The sequence below is a fragment of the Papio anubis genome, chromosome 17 (assembly GCF_008728515.1).
Source record: "Papio anubis isolate 15944 chromosome 17, Panubis1.0, whole genome shotgun sequence".
Classification (NCBI taxonomy): domain Eukaryota; kingdom Metazoa; phylum Chordata; class Mammalia; order Primates; family Cercopithecidae; genus Papio; species Papio anubis.
Genome location: NC_044992.1, coordinates 20574668 through 20597752, shown reverse-complemented (window position 1 = coordinate 20597752; position 23085 = coordinate 20574668). Strand labels below are relative to the sequence as shown.

General features: G+C 53.3%; 1 protein-coding gene and 1 long non-coding RNA gene across 13 annotated transcripts; both read right to left on the bottom strand.

Moving 5' to 3' along the window:
* Positions 1-1186: 1186 nt before the first annotated feature.
* On the bottom strand, positions 1187-2914 carry LOC116271027. Its single transcript, XR_004179374.1, has 2 exons — positions 1753-2914; positions 1187-1476 (listed from the first exon to the last, which is right to left on the bottom strand). It is a non-coding gene; the product is annotated as an uncharacterized LOC116271027 (long non-coding RNA).
* Positions 2915-3837: 923 nt separating this feature from the next.
* Positions 3838-21947, bottom strand: LOC101016024 (galectin-9). 12 transcript variants are annotated; one of them, XM_021928840.2, is made up of 11 exons: positions 21791-21937; positions 14877-14968; positions 12608-12809; positions 11054-11164; positions 9803-9898; positions 8091-8126; positions 7525-7575; positions 6849-6890; positions 6305-6393; positions 5991-6225; positions 3838-4571 (listed from the first exon to the last, which is right to left on the bottom strand). In XM_021928840.2, exons 1-11 carry the CDS (start codon positions 21827-21829, stop codon positions 4425-4427), a joined length of 1140 nt encoding a protein of 379 aa, XP_021784532.1. In that variant the 5' UTR covers positions 21830-21937; the 3' UTR covers positions 3838-4424. The 12 variants fall into 12 exon arrangements, 11 of the variants coding, with proteins under 11 accessions (XP_021784532.1, XP_021784534.1, XP_003912529.1 ...); XM_003912479.4 differs by having other exon boundaries at positions 3844-4571; positions 5991-6153; positions 21791-21934; XR_004179372.1 differs by lacking the exon at positions 9803-9898 and adding an exon at positions 5126-5257 and having other exon boundaries at positions 4463-4571; positions 10952-11164; positions 21791-21947.
* Between the last annotated feature and the right edge of the window lie 1138 nt (positions 21948-23085).

The window sequence follows — 23085 nt, the reverse complement described above, 5'->3', positions numbered from 1 at the left end:
GCCAAGGGCACAGGCCATTGGAGCCAGGACCAGGGGTGGCCGGTAGACCCAGGGGAGTCAGGCCCAGAAAAGTTCTGGACCCCAAGAGAATCTTAGCAGTGGCTGAGATCTGAGCTGGGTGGGCTGTCAGAAGGCCCCGCTGCACATCCCGGACTGGTCGCAGCTTTGGGAAGTCGGGTGAATGGGTTCCATTTTGCCGTCTGTGGAATGGGGGCAGGAGAGTCTCCTTGGCCTCTCCCCAAACCCCCTTTCAGAAAGTATCTGTGTGGCCAAAGCAAGGCTGTGAACACAGGGGAGAGCAAGGCTGCCCCCGTCAGCCTCGTGTGAACCTCACACTTCTTATTCACACCCAGGCCGGCGTCTGTTCACCCTCATCCCCGCGGCAGCAAGGGCTTGCATTTCACTGATGAAGATAATAGTGATATTTATCAAGGGTTTACACGGGGCCAAGTGCTTGCCAGGGATTTTCATGTGGCATTTCATTCAGTCCTGCCGAGGACTTTATGAGGGAGGCACCCTGCTTTTCAGAGGGAAGGGGGCCTACGGGGTCCACAGCAGTGAGAGCCTAGAGTTCAGTCTGCCTGTCTGTGGTTCCAAAGCCTGTGACTGTCACTTCCATACTCTCCCTAAGACACATTCATATGTTCAACTGAACATTTATTGAGCACCTACTATGTGCTAGGGAGAGACCAGTAAATGAATCAGGCAAAAATTCTTTACATTCTTCTGGGGCTGACAAACCCAAAAGAAAGAGGTGTAGTGCTTCAGAGAAAAACAGCAGGAAACAGCCCAGGAAACGCTGGGGAGTGTAATTTTAAATAGGGAGGCCAGGGAAGGCAGAGCTGGAAGGCGGCGTCTGAGAATAAACCTGAGATAGCGAGGAGGAGCCCCGTGGATACTGAAGGAAACACTCGGGGCTGTTCTGGAGGGGGCAGCAGGTACAAAGGCCCGGGGGTGGGAGTTAAGCTGGCATGTTGGAAGGACAGTGAGGAGATAACAGGCATTTCCCCAAATGGGTTGAATGGGTCAGTAGATATTTGGCATCAAAAAGGTTCCAAGGTCGAATAGCCTGGGACATGCTTAGTTAAGCCAAGGCAAGCACGTTGCTTTACCACAAGGCTTCTGGGGGGCTTCAACCTGCTGCTGTGCGTCGGGACCCTTCAAGGCTGGGAGCAAAGCAAGGACATAGCATTTCCCAAATGTATTTATCTCAGAGCTCACACTTCCTGGAGCGTCTTGGGTGGGGGGTGAGCGCTGGGCAGGGCATGGGAATGCCAAGTAAAGCTTTGGAGATGGTTAGAGGGCCGGCTCCAGAGCAGGTGCTGAGCGGGGTTAGGCTCTAAACCAGATTCCAGCACAATCTAAGTATGACAGTTGGGAAGACAGATGGCTCATGAAGGTCCATGTGACAGGGAAGCTGGGCAGCCCCAGGGGCTCATCCCAGCCTGGACTTGACACGTTGGTCTCTGTTTCCACCTAAGAGAGCCAGAAGTGCTTTCATGAAGATACCTTTGGTGCTGTATTTACCTACAAGCGGACAAGGCGGCAGCGCAGCCCTGGAGCCTGCAGATGTCAGCCCTCTGACGGCCCACAGGAGGGGTTAAAACTGCCGGCACAGAACTTAACCATGGAGCCAGCTCTGCATTATCTGAGGTCACAGGGCCTGGGGAGCTGGAGGAAAGTGGTATCCCCCAGCCTCACATCTTATTTTTTCACTTCGTTCCCCATCAAGCCCTTTACTTGACCTCCTACCAAGTAGCACCCTGGATTGATCGGAGCCTCCTCTCTCAAGCTGGGGCCTCCCTGGTCCCTTGGAGACGAAATCTTCAATGCTAGACCTGGCAAGTGGGTGAAAGATGGAACCCGCTGCTGAGTGCACCACTTCAAGTGACCACCAGGTGGTGCTGTTGCGGCACTGTGTGTTTAACTGCCTTGTGTACAGTTATTTATGCCTCTGTTTAAAAAACTAACACCCTAGTCTGTTCCCAACGGCTACTTGGGTCTTCCCTGTATGGTTCCTTGATGGAGATATTTATATGATGGAATTTTACTTTAATCACACTGTATGTGTGTGTGTGGGGTGGGATGTTTTGTAGGGAACGTGGCCCTCAGTTATATAGAGTGGGGAGCTGGTGGATGTCACAGCCTGAACAGGTCCCCCATAGAGGGACACCCCAGGCAGGCCATGGCTCCTCTGAAATGGCTGCCAGGTGTGACAGCAGCAGATGGAGCTTCGTGCTTGTCCAAAGACCTGTGGTAGGGCATGGGGCACAGGCCTGTCTCCCACATGAAGGATTTGACACGGGGTCTGGCGAGGGCGGGATTCTCGCGTGAGGCCAGCGCTTCAGGGAAGGCCTTGAGCTTCTTCTTAGATACTTCCTTAGAAAGCGTTTTGCTCTGGGGCCACCTGTCCCATGTGAATTTGTCTCATATGGATGTGACCCCTGGGAAGGCAGCATGTCCAGGCAAGTGTGAGCCACTGCATCCTCTTCCAAGGGACTGGGTTTGGAGGGAGCCAAGGAAGGCTTCTTAAGAGACTGAGCCCCATTTCCTTGTCCTGGTCAGAACCAATGAAGGAGCTCAGCAGGGGCCACTGGGGTCCTGGCAACACATGGCTCCCAGCTCGGGTTTGGTGTCTGCCTCCTGGCCGCCCTGGCCGACTTTGCCCCTCTCTCTTCCCTCCCATTTCTAGCAGCAGAGTTTCAGGTGGCAGGAGAAGGTGCATTACCAACCTCAGACTCCAGAAAAGCTCTGTGCCCTGCGCAACAGCTGTGCGTCTCAGCAACACGGCCAGGAGTCCACTCCTGTACCAGGGCTTCCCAGGTTTGTTTTTTTGTTGTTGTTGTGCTGTGTTTTGTTTTGTTTTGTTTTAATTTTGAGACAGAGTTTCGCCCTTGTCACTCAGGCTGGAGTGCAATGGCGCATTATCTATTAGCTCAATGCAACATCTGCCTCCTGGGTTTAAGCAATTCTCCAGCCTCAGCTTCCTGAGTAGCTGGGATTACAGGTGCCTGCCACCACGTCCGGCTAATTTTTTTTATTTTTTATTTTTACTAGAGACAGGGTTTTGTCACGTTAGCCAGTCTGGTCGCGAACTCCCGACCTCAGGTGATCTGCCTGAGGTGAGCTTCACACGACACCCTGGGGTGTTGTGAAATGAAGACTCTGATCTCTTAGGTAGGTGTGTGTGGAGGGGGTGGGGGTGCGCAGGATGCCGCGTTTCCAACAAGCTCCCAGTTGCTGCTGGTGCCACCGCTCCGAAGACTACACTGGGGCCTGAGGAACTGAATTCTTGCTGGGCCGAGCAGGATGTGTTGGCATCACATGGACATGGAGCTGGGTTGTCTGGCGGTGGCCCAGTGGCTGGCAGAACCCCACACATGGACACAGAACCACTTTTCCCACACAAGCCCTAACCCCTAATGCCAGGTAGACCCACAGTGGAACACACACCCAGACGGTGCTTTGGATCGGCTTCTCCTAACACCCCTTCCCCAAGCCACCTCCTCCCACTGGGACGCCAGGTCTGAGGAGCCAGCTCTGGCCCTGCTGTGGCCCTCACAGGCTCTGCCCCAGCCTCTCTCCCATCTTGGAGGCCTGGGGCTGTTTCCTGGGGTCCCCCATGACCACCTTTCCTGTGTCCGAGACTCCTGCCCAAAAGGCTAGAGCCCCAGCCTGCTTTCTCCAACACCCTCTGGGAGGAGGTGGGAGGTCAGGACCCCCTGCCCAAAGGGAGTCCATGCTCTCCTGTCCCACTCCTCTCAGCAGCACCCCTGCCGGATTCCACAGACTCCAAAATGTCTCCAAATGAATTAAAGCAGCCACGGTCAACCCACATGAATGTGCCAACAAGCATTTTCATTTCTTTATTTTAAGGACACTGGGAAAGGAGCTAGTCCCCTGAAGAGTCCAGTCCCCTGAACTCCGGTCAGTTGGTGGAGGCCAGTGGGATGCCATCAGGCCTGCTTTCCAGGAGGGGGTGAAGGGTTGGTGCAGGGTGCAAGGTGAGAGTGAGGTTAAAGGTCAGAGAGGAGGGGCTGAGGAGGCCACCTCCCACCAGGAGTAGACAGCTAGTGGCTTGGGACTGGGGTGGAGCCGCGTGGGGGATGGGAGGGGACTGAGCATGGGCCTTCATCTTCACTGCCCACTCCTCCCTCTCCCTGGCTGTGCCCGCCTCCTGGGATGGTAGGATTTGGGCAGCTGGAGCCCCAGGTGCTGCCGTGGTTGAGGAAGGCAATCCCGGTCAGCTGCCTTCTCCGTTCCAGGGTGGCTGTAGCCAGAAGTAGGACCAGACAAGGGCATGGCCTCTGCATTAAAGCCCAGATCCCAGGGAGGGTTGGAAAGGCTGGGCCTGGGACGTGGGGATGATGAGAAGACCCAGACTGCCCCCCACCCCAGCCCCGGCCCCAGGGCCAGGGAGCCGCCTATGTCTGCACGTGGGTCAGCTGGATGTCGCCCCCCACTTCCAGTTTGTTGATGGCGGGCAGGTTCCTCAGGCGATGGTAATATTCAAACAGGTGCTGACCATCCACGGCCACCTTGAGGCAGTGCGCATCACACAAGATCCACACCTGTGCAGAGATCATGCCGTTTGCACTACACTTGGGAAGTCCTCCACTCACACTGCAGCCTCCTGTCTCCCTCCCTCCTTCCCTCCCTCCCTCCTTCCCTCCTCAGACGTTAATAAGCCCCTCACCTGCACTCCATCCCCACTGAGCGACGACGCTTCACTAAACAGGCTGTGCGTGCTCCTTCCCTTGTACTGTTCCCTGGCCTATAATACTGTTCCCACCCCATCAGGGACGGGAGCACTGGCCTGTGCTGTCTGCATCCCTCGGGCCCAGCACACAGGAGTGCTCCGGGCCTGGGCTCCTGCAGCATCAGCCTCCTAACTTGTCTTTTCCACCCCAATGCCTTCTCCATGAGGCAGTCAGGATACAAATGTTAAAACCTCCTTCCCTTCGCAATAGCTAACACTCCTATCACACACGCCATGTGCCAGGCACTGTCCTACGCATGCTACAGATACTGTCTCATTCCATTCTTACAACTCTAGGAGACTCATGATTATCAGCTCCATTTTGCAGATGAGGAAACTGAAGCATAGAGTAGTTAAGTCACTTGCCTGAGGTCACACAGCTGTCCACAAATCAAAGAATGTTGCTCCCTGGCTTGAAACACTCCTGTGTGGCTTTTCACTGTGTTAAAATCCAAGCTCCTTTCCATGGCTGCAAAGCCTTACATCAGCCATTTTCAACTGTGATTGCAGAGTATAATCACTTAAGACATATTTTTAAAATGCGAATGCTCAGCTGACCGCCTCGCTGGCCTGGGCTGGGGCCCCAGCGCTGATATTTCCTTTGTAAGCTCCCTGGGTGGTTTGAATGTGTAGTCAGGGCGGAGCACGCCTGCCTGCTGTTCCCGGACAGGCCGCACCCGCGCCTCTGCATGTTGGCCCTCGCTGCCCCTCCCAGGCTCGCTCTACCTCATCGCTCTGTTTTGCTTTGTGTGTGGCACTGTCGTTATCTGTGACAATCTGTCCATGCTTTACTTTCCTTGTTCCTTCCCCACCTAAACTGTAAACTCCCTGGAGGCAGGACCCGGTCTGCCTGCTTCATGGCTGCGCCCCCAGCACGCGGGCTGCTTCCTGCACAAAGCGGGCCACAGGAAAATCATTGTTGAATGAATAAGTGAAGAAATGAAAAACACCTCCTTCTTGGATCTGATTTGACACTTACTGGCTGTGTGACCGCAAGCAAGTAACCTGCACTTGTGAGTTTCTTTCCTCATCTGAAAAAGCAGATCCCAACACTTCCTTCATGCAGGAAAATAATGATAATAATAATAATTTGTTGGCCACCTTCTCTTCTTCTGGGTCCTCATCCCAGAAGCATCTGCCCCCATCCTGTTCAAGGCACCCCAGACCTCCTTTACCCCTCCCCCTGTGCACCCGTAGGAGCCTCTCCAAGCTCCAGACTGCGATGCCTCACCGAGAAGCTCTGGCCTCGGACGAAGGGCATTTTTCGGGGCAGACTTCGCTCCTCAGACCCCCAACAGTTGTTGATCTGGGTGTTGCGGACCACAGCGTTCTCATCAAAACGGGGGTTCAGGTGGAAGGCGATGTGGCTCCCAGAGCACAGGTTGATGTGGAACCTGGGGTGGGCGGCCCACCTGAAGCTTTGTCCTCTGAGTTCTGAGCCCCATTTCCTCCCCGTCATCTGCAGCCTGCCCGAAGCCAGGGGAATGGCTGGAATGACCTTGAAGGGCTCTGTCTTCCCAGAGGTCACTGGAGCCCTTGCCTTACCTCTGAGCACTGGGCAGGACAGTGCCCGACAGGATGATGGACTTGGATGGATACAGTCCTCCCGGAATGGTGGTGACAAAAGGCATTGGCTGTGGGAAGAAGGGGGACAGAGCAGCCAGTGGCAGCCAGGGCAGCCGCCACACTGAAGGGGAGGACTGTACCAGTTCCCATGAATCTGGGCTGTCAGCTGAGAAGAAGCCTGTGACAGCTTTACTTGGTTCCGTAAAAGCCAAAGGAAAACTTTCCAGTGCTCCTCAAATTCATGGGCTTAGATTAGTGTCACGAAAGGAACTTTGGCCAAACACAACAAGACTCGTGGGGTGAAAAGGGAGGGCCATGCAATGTGCTCACATTGACATGACAGTTTTAAGGTTGAAAACTCCTCTCCACAGTCTTCTACTTCACTGGGATGCTTTGAAGCCCTTCAGCTTACCAAAGGACCGCTTTTCATTTTGCAAGGCCAGTGGATACCCCCGCAGCGGCTCTTCACCCCCAGCCTGCCCACCACAAACAGAACCTCCGCCCTCCCTGAGAAGCCACTTACATAGGCGGGGTGGGGGTACATCATAGGTGGGAGGGCGGGAGTCTGTTGAAAAGAAACCAGGAAATTCAATGGGAGAGCACATGTGTGCACGAGCACTCACCCACGCGCACCCACGCATTCCAGAGGGGCCTCCACTGTGAGGCTGATCTCGTGAGGCTTTGGCCCTTGGACTCTCCCATCCACCTCCCTTTTCATGTTAGCCTTCCTGGAACTTCCTGCTGGGTTCCCGGACCCCACCACGGTCACCTGCCCCGCAACTCCTCCACAGGCAGCCCCACTAATTCTAAGCCTCCGGCCTGATTTACACCATCAGGAGAACAGCTTAAGCCTGTGATCAGTAGTGACATCCTGGGGACCCAGGACGCAGGGCCAGGAACCTCACATCCGGGTGCTGGGGCCACTGCACTCCCCACTTGGTGACAGGTGGACCAGTTTCCCTCCCGGTCTCTAGGGAACCTGTCTCTTCCACCACTGGATAAATCCTGCTTCTTCCAGAATCTCTGCTGTCCCAAGAACAGCTTTAGCCACATGTCACCTGAGCCAAGGACTCAGCCCCAGATGTCCCCATCCTCCTTGCTAAACCGCTTTCTTCCTGACTCTAGGGCTCTAGGGAGTTTAGTTCTTGGTGAAGGAGGTCACTGTGCAGCTGTGAACTGGCCAGAACTTGTAGACTTACAGAGAACATCTGTCCAGGGGCGCTCTGCACCGTGTGGATGACTGTCTGGGTCTGGAGGAAAGAAACCAGGTCTCACCCAGGCTCTCCCATGTGAAGGCCACCAGCTCCCACCAGAGGGCGCCACACGGCAGGCACCTCCAGGGGGCGCAATCAGCCCAATGGCCCCACAGACCCCACAGAGGGTGGGTCCAGGTGTTTCTTCTCTCAAGGGGATGAGGGAGGGCAAAGGTTAGAACCCTGGAGAAGACAGATGGGGACGCTGGTGGCTCTGGCCCATCTTTCCTCTCAGGGAAACGTCTCTCAGCCTAGCCTCCCTTTGCAGGTGGGAGAAGGGAATGTGGGACACGGTCTTCCGTGGCTGCCCACAGGGTGTCAACTCAGGTTGTTTCATCACGGCCAGCCAACCACATCCAACCCCCCACCTCGCCAGGCCGGGCAGACGGTCAAGGGCCTGGCCTCTGCCCTCCCCACTCCCAATGGGAGAGGCCCAATGCCTGGCCCCGCCTCCTCCATGAGCCCAGAAGAGCCAAAATGAAGAGGATCCAAAAAGAAAGCAAGAGACTTACAATGGGAGCCGGGTTGGCAGGCCGCACGCCGGGAGGCTGGAGGGGTGAGGAGAGTCAGAACGGTGGTTATGGCGGGCACCACAGAACGGGAAGAGACGATGGCAGAACTCCAGGGAGGCTCTTGTGCTCAGAAATGCCTCCCCAGACACACCCGCCTCCCTCTTTCTCCCAAGCAAGCCTTCCTGAGCCCATGGCCCCCAGATTTTTACCCCCAGGTGCACAGGGCTGTGGGGTTGGGGGTAGGGTATCTCCATTGGTTCCTCTGGAGAGAGAGGAGGCTGGGTTTGCTGGAGTCCTCACTGCTTTCTGTAGCTCCCACAGCCAAGAGCATTACTTTCAGTGCCATATTTCACCCGTAAGGTGAGAAGGGGTATTTGTTGAAGGCCTACTGTGGGTCGATTCCTGGGCTTCAGTGCTTTCCAATGAGGGAAGCAGCCTCAGCTCCTGTGTCCCTGGTGAGGCAATGAGGCTCAGAAAGATAAAGCAACTTGCCTAAGCTCGCCCGGGTGGAAGGGACCAAATCCAAAACGGCAGCCAGTTCTGTCTGACTGTATCCAGCACACTTTCTGTCACCCCCAGGGTCAGGGCCAGGGCCAAAGTTGGGCTGCCCTGCAAAAGTTCCCTGGGGCTCAACCAGTCCTGAAGTCAGTGTGGCAGGAGGCAGGTGCCCTGTCTGTACCGTGATGGGCCATAGAAAGACTGGGTAGACCAAGTGCCCCTCCTCCCAGTCCCCACTGCTTGAGTGGCCAGAGGAAGGGCTGCTCGCCTCCTTATCCTGGATCCTGCCCCACCCAGTAGACTGTTCTTGCCCTGGCTGGTATCCCCTTCTTCCTGGCTGTGAGAACCACATTCCACATTCATTCATTCACTGAGACCCTACTGAGTGCCAGGCACTCTGCAAATGAACAAGCCACGGTCCTAGCCCTCGGGGGCCTCATGGGCATAGGGAGATGGGGTGGAGTGACGGGGACAGACATGCAAACACAGTTACAATGGGGTGCTGTGAACTGGCATGGCACAGATATGTACAGACTCCATGGGGACATGGCGGGAGCATCCAACAATATTCTGGGCAGGGAGGACTCCCAGAGGAGAGACACTTAGGCAGAGCATGGAAGGGCAATTAGGCGTGTGCTGGGGACAGGCTGGCAGAGGGTGCTTCCGGGACCAGGGACAGCATGTGCAAAAGCATGGTGGCCCGAGAGGGCCTTGAGTGAGCTGCAGAGGCTGTGTGAGCTTCGTGGGGTGTGGGTGAGGCAGGGAGGTTGACTGGGGCCAGACTCGGGAGGAATCTGTATGCCCTGCTGGGGAATTTGGGCTTTATTTGAAGGGCTTGGGGCTGTTAAGATTTTTAAGCAGGGAGAGGGTGTGATCAGATTTGCTTATAAGAAGGCCACTGCGGCAGTGGTTGGGTGTGGGGGGTGGGGAACTGGACCCCTGTCGTCATGGTGAGGAATCCCAGAGGCCTGAGCCTTGTCGGTGGCTTCAGGACCCTTGGTGCCTTGGAGAGACATAAAGAAGGGGGAGTGAAGAATCCAGGGTGACTCCCAGGTCCCCAGCTCTGGGTGCCCAGTGGACAGAGACAGGGAACTCTTGAGTGGGCACGATGGTGCCCGTAGGCCCTGGTGTCTTGCTGGCTGGGGCCAGCCTCTCAGACCCTGGGTCCTTCCTGCTGTCTGCTCAGCCACCCAGGGCCTCTGTGTTGAACTCACTTTTTGTCTGCGCCCCTTGGGCTTGGGTGGGAAACAGACAGGCTGGGAGAACGGCACCATGGAGAAGGCGGGCTGAACAGGGACTGTGCGGGGGTTCTGTTAAAACAAAAGGCACCGACTGGTGAGGAAAAGCATTAATGGAGCCAAGAATTAGCTGAAAGGCAGAGGCAGGGGCAAGAGGGAGAGACCAGGCAGGCAGGGGGATGCGGCAAGGGGGTTAGGGCCATGCCGAGGCGGGAGGGGAAAGGGCCAGGCTCCGGTGAGCAGCACAGGGGGGCAGTCTCCCTCCAGCTCTTCCCTCCCACCAGTAAAGGAGAGAGTCAGGGAAGGAGGGAATGAGAGATGAGGACCAAAGGGTGAGGAGCCCAGATTTGCTGAGGGCCTACTGTGTGCTTCACTCATCTCAAGGAGCTCCCTTGAATGCCAAAAGGGTAACAGCAGCTCCCATCCAGCTGCCAGTGCCCTGTGGGAATATGGGCCCAGCCTACCCTAATCTTCCCGTTTTTCACGTGGTATTGGTATCTTCTGACCTTTAGTTTTATTTATTTTATTTTATTATTTAAACAAATTTTTTTGGAGACAAGGTCTTGCTGTGTTGCCCAGGCACAACTTGAATTCCTGGGCTCAAGCAATTCTCCCGCCTCAGCCTCTTGAGTAGCCAGGATTGCAGACCTCCACCACGGTACCCGGCTCTCCTGACTTTTCAGATGTTGGCAACACATTCAAAGTCTTTAAAACACAGAGGTCAAACAGACTCTGGTGTGGGCTCAGGGGGCCATTGTGTGACCTCTGATATCTGTCTCCTCACTGAACCACACAACAACCCATGGGGGGCAGGCAATGACCATGCTCATTCTACAGATGAGGAAACCGAGGCTGAGAGAGGCAAAGTCGCTTGTCTAAGATCCCACAGAAGATGAATGGCAGAGCTGGGAATCTGAACTGGATTCAGTTTGGTTCCTGAGCCTGGGCTCTTTCTAGAATAATATGGCCTCCTTACCAGGATGGAAATTGAGGGATGAAGAGAAAGGGGCAGCCGAGGAGTCTGGGAGACCAAGGCAGGTTGACACAGAAGGAGGGGCAGACTGACAGAGGAGAAGGGGCGGGCAGGCACTGGGACAGGGAAGCAGAGGTTGTCCCCAGAGTCACCTGGGTAGGAGACTGGCTTGGGTCCACCCAGCAGGGCCTAGGCACAGCTACGCTGGGCCCTGCATCCCAGCCCTGGGGACCGGTACAGGTGGACAGTCTGACCTGGAAGCTGATGTAGGACAGCTGCACAGAGCCATTGACGGAGATGGTGTCCACACGGTGGAAGGGCACGCGGTGGAAGTACTGCACGAAGAGGCTCCCGTTCACCATCACCTGCCAGAGGAGAGCACGTGTTCCGGGGCAGGCGCCCCAGGCCGGGATGGGGACCCCCCCTACGCTCCTGGACCCTCCTTCTAGAAAATGAAGACCTGAGTCTGGGCCTCACTATGGGGCCAGTTACAGGAATGTGTGTGACCCGAAGGGCATCAACCCGAGTCTCTACTGGGCTCCAGTGGTTGGTTTTCGTTCTTCTGGTTGTTTACTGCAGTAGGTTTGTCTTTCTAGTCTTAGCTCACCTGGGGCTTCATTTATTTATTATTTATTTTTCCTTCAACTTTTTGGGTTTTTTTTGAGACAGAGTGTCACTCTGTCACCCAGGCTGGAGCACAGTGGTTCAAGCGATTCTCCTGTCTCAGCCTCCCAAGGACCTGGGATTACAGGTGCCCACCACCATGCCCAGCTAATTTTTGTATTTTTAGTAGAGACAGGGTTTCACCATGTTGGCCAGGCTGGTCTTGAACTCCTGACCTCAAGTGATCTGTCCTCAGCCTCCCAAAGTGCTTGGATTATAGGGGTGAGCCGCCGTGCCCAGCCCCTTCAACTTTTATTGTAAGTTCCAGGGTACGAGTATAGGATGTGCAGGTTTGTTAACTAGGTAAACGGGTGCCATGGTGGTTTGCTGCACAGATCGACCCATCACCTAGGTATCAAGCCCAGCATCCGTTAGCTAATCTTCCTGATGCTCTCCCTCCCTGACCAGGCCCCAGTGTGTGTTGTTTCCCCCCTTGTGTCCATGTGTTCTCGTCATTCAGCTCCTACTTATCAGTGAGAACATGCGGTGTTTGCTTTTCTGCTCCTGCAATGGCTTCCAGCTCCATCCATGTTCCTGCAAAGGACATGATCTCATTCTTTTTTATGACTGCAGGGGTATTATTTAAATATGCATAAAATACTCATGGGGAACAGAGGAGAAGTGACCTCGGGTTGCATACTGAGTGGATGGGAACATCCTTATCTCAGATAAGCATACTCAGACTGACTGACCCATGGGCTTCTCAAGCCCAGAAACTTACTCTGCTTGCAAAGGTAATTTGCAATGTGCTTACAAAACTATACCCTTAATAGACCCTGGATAAAGGCTGGAACAATGTCGCTGAAAAATAAATGTTACCAGAGACCTGGAGAGGAGGAATGGTGACAGCAGAGGAATGGAATGAGCTTGGAATTCAAAGACACACAACACCAAACAGCAACGTGATGACTCCCCTAGTTCTTATTTTCAGAGTAAAAGAAGCAGCAGGGGCACCTGTAGATTCAGGTGAAGGTGCAGAAGGAGACTACGCAGCCATGGGTAACACCTTACAAGGAAATGGTCGTGTTATCTGTATAGTGGTGTCACTCTGGCTGAATGTCAATTAAAGTGATTACTTAAAAGCCATTCACCTGATAGGGCTGAGGGTCCCGGGGATGAGAGGTGGGGAGGGGATTCCTGCTCACCTTGAAATCCGAGCTCTGCACCAGGAAGCAGAGGTCAAAGGGCATCCCCTTCTGGAGGGGCATGTGCATCTTCCTCTCCTCGGGCCCCCAGCTTCCATTCTGCCTTGTGTTGCACACCACGTACCCTCCGTCTTCAAACCGAGGGTTGAAGTGGAAGGCAATGTCGTTTCCACTGAAGCCGGTCTGAAAGTTCACAGCAAACCTAGGCCCAGGAAAAGCAAACGGTCTTCTGTGGCATAGTTTATTGCCAGTGATAGGCACAGGAGCACCTGTGCTTTGCATTTGTCTGGATCTTGCACACAACCTGCATGGCAGAGACTGCTTGGTTGGCATCGTTTTTGTTTCTCTAATTTGGATCTAATGTGTTTTTGTTTTAATTATTACATTTTGCCTTTACAGCATGATTTGCTAAAAATAAGTAGAAAATGGTTAAGGCAAAGTGCTGGTATTAGCAAACAAGAAGCATAGGTCTTTGAAAGTGATTACCAATTGATACCAAAGATGGATGTCATTAAGCATGCCTAGAAGAGACAGCCTTCCGTGCCAGTGGACACTTGTTGGAGGCCAGCACATGGAAAGAAGAGAACAAATGTAAAGAGCATGTGAAATTGGGGCTGGACACAGAGGCCAAGGCGGGTGGATCACTTGAGCCTAGGAGTTCGAGACCAGCCTGGGCAACATGGTGAAACCCCATCTCCATTAAAAATACAAAAAATGAGCTGGGCATGGTGGAACGCACCTGTAGTCCCAGCTACTCAGGAGGCTGAGGCAGGAGAATCACTTGAACCCAGGAAGCAGAGGTTGCAGTAAGCCCAGATAGCACCACTGCACTCCAGCCTGGTGACAGGGCAAGACTCCATCTCAAAAAAAAAAAAAAAATTAATTAGCTGGGCATCATAGTGCACTCCTGTAGTCCCAGCTGTTCTGGAGGCTGAGATGGGAGGATTGCTCAAGCCCAGGAATTCGAGGCTGCAGTGAGCTATGATCATACCACTGCACTCCAGTCTGAGTGAAAGAAAAAAAGTCCCTGTCTCAAAAGAAAAAAAATAGTTAATTAAATGAATAAATGGAGAAGATTGCATTTGAAATATCTCTGCTTGTATTTTTTCCTTTGGAGTCCTTCAGCTTCACCCCTGTAGTCCTTTGGAAATTCCTGCCCCAAGGAAGGGAGAGGCAGAAAGCTCCTGAGAGGAGAGCGCCCTCTGAGGTAGGATCTGTCTCTTCCACAGGATGGGAGTGGGAAGCCCTCCTGGTGCTGGGAGGTGGAGGAGGCGGAGGGACAGGGAGAGAGGAAGGGGCGGAAGATCAGAGGCTTGGTCCTGATTCCCCTGGTTGGAGGGTTCAGGGGGATCAGGGGCCTCCCTGCCCTTGGCATCTCCTGGGGGCACTGCAGGCTCTCAGAGAAGTCCCATAGCAGGATGGCAATGGCGGAGGAGGTCACCAAGAATCTAGGTGGCCGAGCTGAGGTTGAACTGGGATCTGTGAGGCCCAGAAGGTCCTAAGGAGAGGTCCCCTGGGACTGAGGCAGAGAGGCCTCGGAGAGTGAGCCATGAGACCAGAGGCTCTTCTGTGGGCCCCGCAGACTTCAGCAGGCAGCCACCCGTGGTCTCCCACCAAGACAGGAGAGAGCTGCACACCTCTGTGCCACCCGGTCAGGGTGCCTCAGCAGGGGGCAGCCAGACCTCCGTGAGGGTCAGGGGCCCTCCCAGTCCCTGAGAAGCCATGTAAGCTCCTCTTTGTTCCCAGACAGCCCACCTTGGGAGGGAGGAGGGGGTGGGAAACTGCCCTGATACAATGTTAGTAGTTTTAATTGACTTAGTAGTTTCTAGAAAAGGCCTTGAAACCAAAAGAGACCAAATTACTTTTGATGGCGATTTTCAATATTTTCACATCAGCAGAAGGAGAGCTTCAGAGTGGATGAGAGCAGTGATGGGAAATGGAGAAGGTTTGATTTTTGTAACTCTTAGTCACAGTGTGCTAGGTTCAACCCAGAACATAATCCTCCAACTCTGACCATCCCACTCCCTCCTTAGACCGCCAGCTCCCAGGGCCCCATTCATCCCGGAGTCCAGGTTAATGGCGCCCCTGGCTGCAGGTTGTGCCTGCGGAGTGGTGCCCGGCAGCATGGGTTAGGGACGCATTGGGCCTCCCCTGAGCCAGGCACGTGAGCTTGGATGTTGTTGTTTGAACTAACCCAGGCTCGCAGGCCCAGTGGTTTACTAAGGGACGAGGCTGGAGTGAAACGTTTCCATCCATTACACACACACACCTGCTTCCACTGGAGCTGAGAACAGTCCCATTGACAGTGATCTGAAGTCCGTCCTGGAGACCTCCTTGGATAGTTCCAGAAAAGGGGATGGCCTGCAGGGAGAAGGTGTGGGGCCATCAGTCAGGTGGCCGGCCTCCTGTTTGCTGCCTTCCAGCGCTAGTCAGTGGCCGGCCTGGGTGTGACAGCGCCATGCAAGGGGATGGGGTGTGGCTATGACCACTATATACGGAGTCTCAGCCCCAGGGGTCTTAGGGTCCTGTGTGGAGGCAGACACAAATCCAATTAGTTACTCAGACAGTCTAAGCTTGTGATAAGGAGAAGCCTGGCCATGAGAGGACGCGACAGAGAGCTGAGCTTGTGTGAGAGTCTGAGAGGCGGTGGAGGCTGCATCAGGAACGCACCAGGCTGAAGGCCTTCCTTCCAGGCAGGGAAGAGGCAGGCGGACGCCCTGGGCTGGTAAGGAACTAGGTAGTAATGGGGGCTGCCGGACCTCCTGCCAAGCTCCCAGCAAAGTGCCCAGGGCCCTGGCTGGGGACTCAGGAGGCTCAAGGGGCCAAAGAGACCCATCAGGGGTCTGGAGGGTAAATCTTTGACTCACCCAAGAGGGTCAAGAAGAAGCCATGCCCCTCTCCCCACCACCACCATATAACGATGGCCACCGTGACCTTTGCCCTCCTGGCCACCTTCAGCAGAGCCTCTTCCCACATGCCCTCTGCAGCTATGGGGCAGCCCCCTCCTCTACTTCTGCCCTCGGGCTCCCTATTCCTTCCCTCAGGCCCTCAGCAGCCCCAAGCCCTAGTGTAGTTTCCCCACCCATCCCAGGCCCCACGGGCTACCACTTTGTCAAATTCTCTGTCCAGGGCTCTTTAAACGAGCGATGGGCCATGGTGAGGATGCATCGCTTCAGAGTCAGGTCTGAATCCTAGCTCTGCTGCTCATGACCTGAGTGGCCTTGGGAAGCCTACGTCACCTCTCTTTGCCTCAGTTTTCTCATCTGTAAAATGGGAAGGTGTTTCTCCTACTGCATGTGACTGATGATTTCATGAGAAAAGGCCTGTGATGGAAGAGATTGGCACATAGGAGATGCTTCTCCACTGTCACCTGCCCCCCACCTTGGTCTCTCTGAGCAAAATTCACAAACTGGGACTTCCAATTTTCAAAGTTTATTCCGAAATGCCTCATATCCAGTGTGGTTCTATAACCCGCATTAAAGCACAGTTCTATCTCCTGGCTGATTTTCACATTCTTCAAGTTTTTAATGTCTTCTCTAATATCTCCTTTAGGTCAATTTCCAACACAAATTAAATGCCTAAAGGAGCCAGGCAGGGATGTGTTATGAGTCAGATGGCCAGGTAGGGAGTGGCGGGGACTGTGGCAAAGTAGACGTCACACCCCTCATCTAAAAAGTCAACATCTACTCAGCGCTAACCAGTGATTACCATCTGGGCCCAGGATTGGCAGAGCTTCCAAATTTTTAAGAGAAGACAGATTTTTTTTTCTATAAAACTTTCTAATTTCTAGGGGAAAAAAATTTGTCAAAAAGGATTATGTAAAAGTTCTTGGCTGGGCACAGTGGCTCATATCTATAATCCTAGCACTTTGGGAGGCTGAGGCAGAAGGATCACTTGAGCCCAGGAGTTTGAGGCCGGCCCAGGAAACATAATGGGACCCCCATCTCTACAAAAAATTTAAAAAATTAGCCAGGTGTGGTGGTGCACAACTTTAACCCTAGTTACTTGGGAGGCTGAGGTGGGAGCATCCCTTGAGCCTGGGAGGTGGAGGCTGCAGTGAGCCATGATCACGCCACTGCACTCCAGCCTGGGCAACAAAACAAGATCCTGTCTCAAAACCCCCCAAATTCCCATGTTATAGAGATACACAGTGAAATATTTGCAATGGAATGGTATCTCTGGATTTGCTTCCACATATCTGAAGGTGGGAAGGGAAGCAAGCGAGGGAGGGTATAGGATGAAGCAAGATAGGCCAGAGTTGATCGTTGTTGGAGCAGAGTGATGGGTGTGTGTTGTTGATGGTACAATTCCCTCTGCATGTTTGAATTTCCTATAATAACAAGTTAGAAGAAACACTGTGAAGGCCAAACAGAAAACACCCACCAGCCAAATTCAGCCTACTGCCCACTGCTTTCTGGTCTGTATTGTTGAGTTGTGTGACCACACAGAACCCTGGGAAACCCGTCCTAGCTCAGTGTACACACCTGGCTCCGTGAAAGCCCCAGGAAATCTGGGATCTGATTCAGACAGACTCTGCTCCCCATGGATTTGAGGGGGTGTCTTTTGTTGCCCCTCAGGTCAGGTCTGAACTCTGCCATTAAGTACTTTAGTGACCTCAAGCAAAGCACAGCTTCTCTGTGTCTCTGACTTCTCTTTCTTGTCCCTGTCTACACCTCCAGTGTGGGGTAAGGAGAGTCAGCCTGATCCAGGTATGGACCAGCATGGCCTAGGATCGGGAAGTCTGTTGTCCCTGAAACATGTCTGTGGAACATTTTTCCCCTTGTCTGTTTGTGGAGGCCTGTGATTCTCTCCAGAGCCTTTCACACTATCATGAGAGTCAACGCTGAAAATACACACCCTCCTGGGAAGCATGCGGCCTCCACTCAAGCGTATTCACACCACAGCGTCTAGAATTGAAGGCAGAGCGTGATGGACGTGGGCTCGCAAGTACACACAAGGAAGCCAGGAGGCAGAAAGAGCAAGTACAGATCATGGGGTGGGACAGGGCAGGCTAATCTCCAAGGCAAGAAGTTCCCCAAAAAAGCTCTGTGAGGTTTCAAAATATCTTAATAGTGTCCCCACAATTCTGAAAAACGAGATTATTTATTCATTTATTTTTTTAGAGATGGGTTCTCATTCTGTTGACCAGGCTGCAGTGCAGTGAGGGGTGTGATCATGGTTCACTGCAGCCTCCACCCCCTGCCTCAAGTAATCCTCCCGCTTCAACCTCCTGAATAGCTGGGACCAAATAGGTACATGCCACCATGCCCCACTAATCTTAAAACGTTTTGTAAAGATGGGGTCTCTATGTATTGCCCAGGCTAGCTCAAGTGATCTTTCTGGCTTGGCCTCCCGAAGGGCTGGGATTTCAGGCATGAACCACCATGCCTGGCCTGAAAAGTGAGTTTTTAAATTGAATATCATGCTACAAACAAGGTTATTCATTGCAGCATTATAACACAAAGGATTATAAAGCAAACCCTGGAAAGAGCTTAAAAGTCCTCTGACAGGAAAAAAGGTGAAATAAATTAGGGTATTTCCATATAATAGGTTCTGTGTAGCCTTAAAAAGAAAAGAAAAAGAGGAAGACGGAACTCTGAGCACCGATATGGAATGATGCCATTTGTATAAAAGTGAATGGGGGAAGGCTATGGACTTGCACTTATTTATTTATTTATTTATAGATAAAATATCTCTGGAAGGATTTATAAGAAACTTATAACACTGGTTATCAGTGGGCCACCCCCCAGAATCATCCACATTCAAATCCCCAGCAACTGTGAATATGTTGTAGAAGGGACTTCACAGATGTGATTAAATTAATAATTTTGGCATGGGGAGATTGTCCTGCTTTTAAAGGTGGTCCCAATGTGATCACAAGGGTCGTATAAAAGGAAGGCAGGAGGATCAGTGTCAGAGGTAGGAGATGTGACAACAGGAGCACAGATGCAAGAAGAAGCTGGTTTGTATTTTTTTTTTTGGTTTGTGGATTTGTTTGTTTGTTTCTTTCGTTGTTTTGGTTTTTTTTTTGAGACAGGATCTCATTCCGTCAGCCAGGCTGGAGTGTGTTGGCACGATCTCAGCTCACTGCAGCCTCCACTTCTCCTGGCTTATGTGACCCCCCCACCTCAGTCTCCCAGGTAGCTGGGACTACAGGCATGCACCACCATACCGGGCTAATTTTTGTCTATCTTTTGTAGAGACGTGGTCTCACTCTGTGGCCCAGGCTGGTCTGGAACTCCTGGATTAAAGGGATCCTCCTGCCTCGGCTTCTCAAAATTCTGGGATTACAGACATGAGCCACTGGGGCCAGCCAAAGCTGCTGGTTTTAAAGATGGCAGGAGGGGTCATAAGCCAAGGCATGCAGGCAGCCCCTAGAAGCTGGAAAAGGAAAAGAAACAGATTCTCCCCTGGAGCCTCCGGAAGGAAACAACCTTGCTGACTCGCTGATTTTAACATCTGACCTTCAGAATCATTAAGAGTATAAATTTGTTGTTTTAAGATTGGCCAGCCAAGGCTGCTGTGGAATTTAGATCTGTGTGTCCAGGAAACCCAGGAAAATAACTGGACCTACTTTTGTTCCATAGGGTGCAGGAGGATGGATTTTTACACTGGATTTATGGTCCCACGGGCCTGGGCTCATGTACACTAGCAATTCTGATATTGGCCAAGTCGCTTGACCTGCCTGTGCCCCACTTCCCTCCTCTGAATGGTAGGACAGTAACACCACCCGGCAGAGTTCTGAGAGGACTGGGTGCGATGCCATGTGCTGAGCCCCGGCTCGTGCCAGCCTTTAACAGTGCAGCTCTTTGCATGGAACGAATCGATCCCTCTGCTGAGTCAGAACTTGCTCTCTGTTCCTGGTTGTGCCCAGAGACCAGGGACTTTTCCTCTTCTTCTTATCTGGAAGTCTAGAAAGCAGAGCTGAGCCCTGCGGACCAGAATGTGGGCAGCCTCGTTCTGGACTCAGCGTCACCAGAGGACACCCAGGCTTGGCCCCGACAGTGGGGAGCTCAGCCTGGCTGGCCAAGACTGCCCGCCAGCAGGAGCCAGTACATGGCTCTTAGTGAAGGTGCCTCACTCCCTCAGAGCCTCCACCGTCCTGCTGGCCACCTTCCACGACACTTTGATTTTAGCCTTCTGACCTCCAACACTGTAAGAACAAATGTGTTGTTTTGAGGTTGATCAACTAAGGCTACTGTGGCATTTGGATCCATGTGTGTCCATGAGGGCTCTGGGCATGACCAGGAACATTTATCCTCACAGCAACCCCGGCCACTTTTACAGATGAGAAAACTGAGGCACAGAAAAGTTCAGTCACTTGCCCAAAGCTACACAGCTGGTCAGCAACAGAGCTGGGATTTGAACCCCAGCACCCACACTTCTAACCACCACACAGGCTTCCTCTCATGAGGAAGCTGGGAACGTCCTTATTCCTGGCTCTCCCAGTGCTTCCTGGGCCACACAGCAGGTGGTTCCAGCTTCCCCACTGCCCTCCAAAGAGGCTGAGCTAGATAAGGCCGGACAAGAAGAGGGAGTGAGGTTTCCAAGCCAGGCCCTCTTGGCACTCAGCCCTCCTCAGCGGGACAGCGAACCCCGTGACCTTCCCCCACTGGCGGCACGTGGAGGAAGTGTGGCTCCAATTGCCAGAGGGGTCACTGAGTGAGGCTTAAGTGTCCCACCCCAGGGGAGCCCTGTGGGGTAGAGGGGTGCTCTGGACACCCACGGGGGCTGCACTGACCGTCTTTCTTGTCTGGGCTCCAAGGCCCTGTTTTAACTCTCTGATGTCCATAGGAGAATTTTCCTTCGGAATCCAAAGATTAGAAAGTAAAAATCAGTCACTAGAATAATATTTCAGAACCTGGAAGAAGCTTTGGGATCCCCTCTCAGACAGAAAACCAGAGACAGGGTGACATGCCCAAAGCAGCACCTGCTGACCCTAAGACCCCCAACCTGCGGCCTGTTCCAGCTTCCCCCACTCTCTCCGTGCAGGTCCTACCTCAGGGGCCTCCACAGGGTGGCTGAGGGGTCATTGGTGACAGCCAGGAGGAAACAGGCCTCCTTTCTCCACTCTTCCTCTGGAGTTTAGAAAGCAGAGCTGAGCTCTGCAGACCAGAACCTAGGCAGCCTCATTCTGGACTCAGTGTCACCAGAGGGCACCGAAGCCCGACCCTGACCTCTGCTGAGGTGGGCCCTGGCAGCTTCCCTGCCCTCAGCACCCTGCCTCCCCACCCAGGAAGGGCCCATCAGCCCACCCTCTCCAGCCCCTCGGGAAGCTCTTTGCCAAGGCGGGGTGAGATCCAATGACAGGACCCGGCCCAGGACACAGTGACCCCTGAAGGTTCCTGGGCTCTTGGCGCTGCCACTCCCATCTGGGGACATTTGGCAACCGGCCTACACCTCCCTGAGCCTCAAATTTTCTCTGTATGAAGGGGACTCATAAATCTCACAGGGTTTCAGCAAGGCACCTGCAGCCCTCTGACCCCACACTGCAGGGACAGTCCTCGCCCCCTCTCACCTCTGAGACTGCCCCTCTGCAGATGCCCTGACATGCCCATGCCTGGTTAACTCTGCCTCACCCTTCAGAGCACAGACACCTCCTCAGGAGGCCTTCCCTGCTGCCCCCGGACTCCCAATAACACGAAACACTCCCGAAGTGTGTCAGGCACTGTTCAAACACACTAGATACACTACCTCCTTAATCCATAGCCCAACCCTGGGAATGGGGGGCTCAAGTATTATTCCCACTTTACAGATACGGAAACTGAGGCCCAGAGACCACTAGCCAGTAAATGGTTGGACCCAGGGAGGCCATCTTCTCAGTAAGCACCCTTAACTACCATGCCGGGTAGTGTCCTTACTGTCCCAGAAACATGCTTGCTTCCTCTTTACATGAACCATCCCGCTCTACACCTCTCCCCCTGAGCACACAGGACAGGACGGGATAGCTCAGTCAACATGTCAACCCCATGACTCGTGGGGACGAGCATCCCTCCAGGCATGAGCGAGCTCAGCATGGCACAGGTGTGCCAGGATGACCTCCGCTGACATTTCTGCCCTGCTTGTGTTCTCTTTGGCCTGCCCCTACCCCTATCCCCTGCCACCCAGGAGTTGCTTCCTCAGAGCCCCAGGGCTGTGTCCCCCTGGCTGAGGCAGCCCTGTGCCCACGGCCCCGGAACTCACTGGGCTCAGGTAGGGAGCCTGGGAACCGCTGAAGGCCATCTCTCCACCGCCTCTGTGGCCACCGCTGCCTTTCACACCTGCCAGGAAGTCCTTTGCAGAGGAAACGACTTAACAAAGAAATAGAAACCAAAGCAACTTGGCTGTTACTCAATGGGGAGGAGCCAGCAGCAAGAGGAAGTGGGTCCAGAGAGAGCAAGGTAGGGTGCTGGGTGAACTGCAGTGACGCTCACAGAGGGAAGTGGGCACTCCCAGTCCCAGTGACCTTTCCCTCCTCCCTCTCCTGTGCTCAATCCGAGCCTGAAGCATATTTGGTTCATAGAGGTCTACAATGCTTGACCACACTGACATGACAGCGAGTTGCCAGATGGCACTGCCCAGAAGTATGTGGCTGTGTGTCCTGAGCACGCTTGGCCACGGAGTCCAGAAAATAATGGGGCTGGGCATTGCCTGTGCACGGGGTGCTCGTGGGGAAGGGCGGCTTCAACCCATTTTACATATAGAGAAGCTGAGGCTGAGAGTCTAAAGGGCATGCCCCAGGTCGCACAGCTAATTCGTGGTAGCCTGAGCTATATGAAGATTCTCAGACTCTTCAAAAAGTGTTTCTCCTCTTTAAATTTATATTATTCATGTAAAAACATAATTACATAGAGGGGAATATTTTGCAAGAAAAACACCATAATGAAGATTTTTATTCTAGAGTATGGGGTGCCCAGGAGCTTCTGATCCTCCCTGTCAGTGAATCTCTCTTTCTTCTCTTGCTCTTCTCTATCTTTATTTTCTGCGCTTTAGGATGGGGAGAGAAGTCTTGGACATAATAGAACATTTCAAGTGACATGGGCTGGAAAGGGACATATGGCATGAACTGCCTTTATTTGGCTTCAGCACCTAGTTAGGGGAAATAATTGGCCGAAACAGAGAATAACAGGATAGGCTGCAGAGGGGGGAGGGAGCCATGAAATAAACTGACGTGAAGTTGACCAGGTCCCAGTGATGTGCCGGCGAGAAGGCCCAGAACTCAAGCTGGGCTGGGCGGGTAAGGGCTGTACAGGCTCAAGGGGATGGCAGGTGCCCCAGGGCCATACGTGAGTCTGCACCTCCCTTCCTTCCTGTGCTCTGCCGAGATGCACTAGAATTTGCAGACGAATTCCTTTGAGATGCTCCCATAGACTGAGGCCATGTGTGCTATCTGCACTCTCCATCCCCATTATGTTCCTGGATCAAGTAGAATTTGACCAGTTTAAGGCGTAGACAGTACAGGAGGAGCAGAAAGGAGAGAAAGGAAGGGAAATTCTTTG